The sequence below is a fragment of the Dunckerocampus dactyliophorus genome, chromosome 15 (assembly GCF_027744805.1).
Source record: "Dunckerocampus dactyliophorus isolate RoL2022-P2 chromosome 15, RoL_Ddac_1.1, whole genome shotgun sequence".
NCBI lineage: Eukaryota > Metazoa > Chordata > Actinopteri > Syngnathiformes > Syngnathidae > Dunckerocampus > Dunckerocampus dactyliophorus.
The window spans coordinates 157,862-163,299 of record NC_072833.1 but is presented as its reverse complement, the minus strand read 5'-3'; the positions used below and the strand labels follow the sequence as shown (position 1 = coordinate 163,299).

General features: G+C 42.1%; 1 protein-coding gene across 1 annotated transcript; it reads right to left on the bottom strand.

Annotated features, from left to right (window-relative positions):
• Nucleotides 1-3,507: 3,507 nt before the first annotated feature.
• Nucleotides 3,508-5,289, bottom strand: LOC129194740 (regulator of G-protein signaling 9-like). The gene is made up of 3 exons (XM_054800079.1): nucleotides 5,039-5,289; nucleotides 4,439-4,830; nucleotides 3,508-4,373 (listed from the first exon to the last, which is right to left on the bottom strand). The coding sequence occupies exons 1-3, from the start codon at nucleotides 5,279-5,281 to the stop codon at nucleotides 4,223-4,225; spliced, it is 786 nt and encodes a 261-aa protein (XP_054656054.1). The 5' UTR covers nucleotides 5,282-5,289; the 3' UTR covers nucleotides 3,508-4,222.
• Between the last annotated feature and the right edge of the window lie 149 nt (nucleotides 5,290-5,438).

Genomic DNA, 5,438 nt, shown 5'->3' with positions numbered 1-5,438 from the left:
GACAATGCCCGACCTCATGTGGCTAGTGTATGCAGGTAGTTCCTGGAGGATGAAGGAATTGATACAATTGACTGGCCCCCACGTTCACCTGACCTAAACCCAATAGAACACCTCTGGGACATTATGTTTAGGTCCATCCGGCGCCGCCAGGTTGCTCCTCAGACTGTCCAGGAGCTCATGGATGCCCTGGTCCAGATCTGGGAGGAGACATTTTAGCTAAATGGACCAGTGTGCTGCATCATTTTTTCACTTTCATTTTTGGGGTGTCTTTGATTTCCCCCCTCTATAGGGTGATCATTTTCATTTCTATCAAATGATGTGGCATCATTTTGTTACTAATACATCACCCACTTATTATCAGGAAACATATTCAACATCATTTTTTTGAGCAGTGTATATATATAGCTATATGTACTGTACATACAGTATGTACCTGTTGGTGTACATATATACATGTACATCAACAGGTAAGCACGCACACACATTGTGGGGCAACATTGTGTGTTGCAACATTACTGCAATTACTGCAACATTAAAGATGTCTTATTATTTACAAAGCAGTCTAGCCAAGCTTGCTGGGAAGCAGGAAATGCTCCCAGTGATATCATGATTTTATTTAGAAAAAAAGGAAGCAAAGGGATTTGCTGAAAGGTGGAGCAGGGGTAGGGGGGGATAGATCGTACTCTAATGGAGAGGTCCCCAACCCTCGGGCCGTGGGTCATTTGATACCGAGTCGCACAGAATGAACAAATAATTTCCATTATTTATGTTTTTATTTTTTGATGTTTTATTTTGAAAAGTGGCCAGATTCTCTCTGTTACATCCGTGTCACTTGCATGACACGGATGTAATGCATGTCCATTGTGGGTGTGCTAACTTTATCTCATGCCGCACAGATAGACTACTACTGTATTTTTACCATTTTTCTTTCACCTCATATGTGGTGTAAATGCTGATACTATGTGGGAATGCATGAAGGTAAGTTTGATGACTTATTGAGTGCTAATGTGCACATTTGTCTCAAGTTAACTCATGCTAGCACACTGCCTTTTACCACACACGTCAAACAGCCATGTCATCATCTCTCTGGAAAAACTCCAGGCTTAAACTGGTGGATGGTGGGTCGCATTCATTTTGTGCTTTTAATTTGATGTTATTCATGTCTTAGTTTTACACAATACATCATAAATAAGATACATTAGATTGCTATAATGATTTGCAGGAACACCAGCTGGTCCCGTGGGTCAAAAAGGTTGGGGACCACTGCTCTCATGTGTACACTGTTAACCCGAAAGTTCATTCTATGCAAACAGTTTGAGTAAATACCACTTTTAAAAATGAGTTTTATCACATTACTTAAACAGTATGAGTATATGAAGAGTGTATGAGACAGTCATTGGGTGTACTCATTTTTTGTAAGTTTAACAGAGAGGACTTCCAGTCATTCTTGGGAATGATGCATCACACCTGATCAGCAGCACACCTGAGGAGTCACACTGTCCAATACACCAACTACTGTGAAAATATGGGATCTACACCACAACAAACACCTATACGTGAACACACAAAAAACAGCTTGTTTACACAACATTATCTAAAATAAAACCACTGTGAATGATGAAAATCATAATATTTATGAAGACCACACAACTGATTGTAGATAAATTGCTGTTATCCTGAATCCTCTTTTTGTCTTGTTTCTCGCACTATAGAATCTTAATGAGGGAGCCTCCATGGACATTCCCGTGGGAATCCTCTGCTATGAGGACACCAGCGCTGCAAGCCCTGAATGATCTTGCAGTGTAAGACACATTTATGCTCATGGCACAATTCTTCAGGTCCGTGTCTGGATTGTTGCAGTTGCTCATTTTGTATGTGGTTCTTCTTGTACTGGATGTGTCTAGTATTGCTTGTTTTACTGAAATTATTCTACAGAGGACACACTTTAGAAAGTTGCAGGGTTGTTTTTTTTTTACCAACTCTGGTCCTCACTGCATAGTTGTTCTTAATGCCCGCTTTGTTGTGTGGCAGACAAAGCATGCCGTTTTTTCCTTTTGCACTTGCAGTACATGCTGCTACATGATCAGTGTTTTTGTTGTTGTTTTTTTTTTCTTTTTCAAACTTGCAGTGTAAAACACATTTATGATCATGGCACAATTCTCAATGTCCATGTCTGGATTGTTGCACAAATACATTGCACTCAGGGGAGCAAATATTCTTGCAGTTGCTCATTTTGTATATGATACTTCTTGTACCGCATGTGTCTAGTATTGTTCAGTTTACTGAAATAATTCTATAGAGGACACATGGAGAAAGGTGCAGTTTTTTTTAACAACTCTGGTCCTCGCTGCATAGTTATTCTTAATGCCTACTTTGTGTGGCACACAAAGCATAGAGTTTTTCCTTTAGCACTCGCACTTTGCTGCTACATGGTCAGTGTTGTTGTTTTTTTCATACTTGAAAATTGTTCACAGAACAAATAATAATAATAATAATAAACTGTGCTGCGGTTGTATTTGGAAGGAAATTGTTTCATAATTCAATACACATGTTCTGTTTGCTGCATCATAGAATGGTACTGCAAGGTAATATCTGCAGCAAAAAGTAAGAATATACTGTTGTAATTGTTGGCAAAGACCCATTTTGATAATTTTATGAAAAAAAGGTCTTACTGTTATTGTGTTTGTTGTGTTGTGTGTACTGTTTTTGTGTGTCTAAATAAAATAAATAAAATGTACTGCATAGTGTGGTCATTGACAAAAGAAGAATTAAATTGGAATTTTCTTATCCCAAATATAATATTAAATTTAATATATTCATATTGTTAATAAAACTAGAAATTTAAGTAGACTCCACAATTTATTTTTTAAAATTGTTGATTACTTAAATCATTTAGGTTTATTTAACTTGAAAATGTTAAATTCTGACTATTGTACATTTAAGTTGACTATACTTGAACAAATTAATTTTCTCTGCTGTCAATTACTTAAACCATTTGAGGCAATCACTCGACACAAATAGTTTAAGTACAATCAACTTATCCGGGTTTACAGTGTAATGACAATAAAGTTTCTGATTCTGAGAAGCTTCTGCTTCTTCCAGCTCCTTTTCAGATGTTCGGTGATGAAATTCAAAACCGTGTCTCTTATTTCCCTGGCTCGACTCTCGTAGAGTGTTTTAGAACCACGGCCTGACCACCGTCTCCAGGGCTGTATGTATTTCCACGCTGTGGATGTGAAACGTGGACACCATGTAGAAGCCACATCCTGAGCCTTGAAGCCTAGAACATGCTGGGTCTAACATGGAAGACCAACTAACGCTCACCTCCGACCGAGACACTGTACTCCTTCGCTTGCATCCACATAGAAGCTCGAACCTTCAAGTATTTTTCGTTTTTCGTCAAGTAGCGCCATCTAGTGGTCAATTGTAGTCATCCCAGGCAAGTTTGACCATTTGAAATGTCCGCATTGGAATGCTTGAAGTACAAGACCTGTCCAAATGCACATTTACGATATTAAGACACAAGTCATTTCTTTATTGAGGCACTTGACACTAGTGTGACATGACAACGTGTGAAAAGTAAGTTGAATGTGTAAACATGGCGTCATGTGAGCGCCGTACAGCAGCTACTGTACAAATACAGAAGTATTTGTGTAAACGTGCTCCCATAACTGGAGTGTAAAGGTTCAGTAAAGAGGCACAAAGCATCATCTTAGTGTTGATATCCTCTTTGGCTTACTGTCAAATGAAATATTATTCTTAGTTGATGACTCATTTCCAACGTGTGTATTTGTAAGGCAAACATAATAAATAAGGTGTACAGTATGTATAATAACCATAATAACAATGATAAAAATACTTTATGAAGTTTGCATGTCAACGCTACAAGTCACTGCAGTCGTAAAAGCTTTTACACCATGGGTGTCCAAAGTGGAGCCCAGGGGCCAAAGTTGTTTTTTATGGGCCCCCAGCATATTGGAAAAAAATAATTCAGTATTGATAAAAGATGTGTTGTTGGATATTCCACCAATTTCCCTGCAGGACAAAGCTAAGAAGTCAGTTAGCTTAGCAGATATCAACCTACGCTTTTTCTGCCTGCGACTCTCGGTGGACCAAATTTGGACACCCACGTGGTGGACAAATATTGGGATATATTTATTTGACCTCTTTAGTCTCTGGGGTGGAATGTGACGATGTTCAAAGCCCATCCGGTACCTTCTGATTAGCTGGTCCCGTTGTGAGGAGCGAGGCTCTCCCAGGGGCAGATGATCTCCTTGGCTCCTAAAGCGGCTCGGGTCTCATCTTCCTCGTCCTCCGATTCGATGGGGTAGATCCGGCACTCGGGCGGGATGTCCACTTTGATCTGGAAAAAGCTAGTGGACAGCGGCGGAAATTCAGCTTGAGTTTGGGTTTACGTGTCTGGATCTGCACCACTCACTTGCCCATCCTCCTGGGTGGGGCCTGGCTGGGCGGGCCCGGGCTGATTGGCTGGATCCGCCCACTCATCCCAGCCGCTGTGTGGCATTTGGGCGACAGGCTGGCCAACACGGCGGACGGCCCGCATCCTCGCCTCAGCAGCCGTCGCAGGGACAGCGCCATCTTTGACTTGCACACATTCTCTCCCGCAGGGGCTCCGACCTCACCATCTTGGTCAGCTCCACCCGATTCCGCTCGCCGCTCGGAGGTGCTATCCAAGGCCACACTGATGGGGGACGGCCAGGCCGGGGGTTGGGCCAGGGTGGAGAGGGAGGACGAGGCGTTGGTGGAGGGGGACTCGGTGATGCCGGAGTAGACGGCCAAGTGGGGGATGGGGGTGGTGAAGCGGCATAGCTGTGATTTGAAGGTCAAGAGGAGAGAGAGAGTCAGTCCAAAAATGTCAAACAATTTTTAAAAAAGGCTCCAGTAGACATTTTGGGGGAGTAATGTAATAAAAAGCAAACACATGCAAAGTAAAAGCAACATGGAATTTCAATGGTGCCCTCTGCTGGTAGAACTTGTAATTACATGTCCGTTTGCGATAACAATAATTCTTGCTTACGTTTTTCCGCCAAAAGCTCTTGGCTGTCCTCTGAGTGCAACTCACGAGGACGTCCACGATGGACACGGAGGAGGACGTTGGCGAGGACAGGGACACGGAATGACGGCAAGGACAGATGAGGCGCTTGGTGGACATTTTATTGGTGATGACATGGACAGCAGTCAAGCAGAAGACCATGCATGGACTCAAACAAAATGACGTGCAGCAAACACAAATATGTGGTGGACGGCAGCGTGTTAGCATTCCCGCTAACTGCTAGTAGCATATGAAAGCAAAGACAGAAACTAATTGAGAAGCATAATTTTGGGGACATGGCTGCAAGTGAACAATCATTTTAGGGATTTTCGTAGTTAAAACGGCAGGAAAGGTTTAATGGCTCCACCTCGTGGGCAGATTGGTG

What these genes read in the sequence shown, in the direction of transcription:
- LOC129194740 (XM_054800079.1), bottom strand. Translation starts at nt 5,281, where the DNA reads ATGCTAACACGCTGCCGTCCACCACATATTTGTGTTTGCTGCACGTCA. An exon ending in AGAGCTTTTGGCGGAAAAAC is followed by an intron (nt 4,831 to 5,038) that starts GTAAGCAAGAAT and finishes TTCAAATCACAG; the next exon opens with CTATGCCGCTTCACCACCCC. An exon ending in CCACCCAGGAGGATGGGCAA is followed by an intron (nt 4,374 to 4,438) that starts GTGAGTGGTGCA and finishes GCTGTCCACTAG; the next exon opens with CTTTTTCCAGATCAAAGTGG.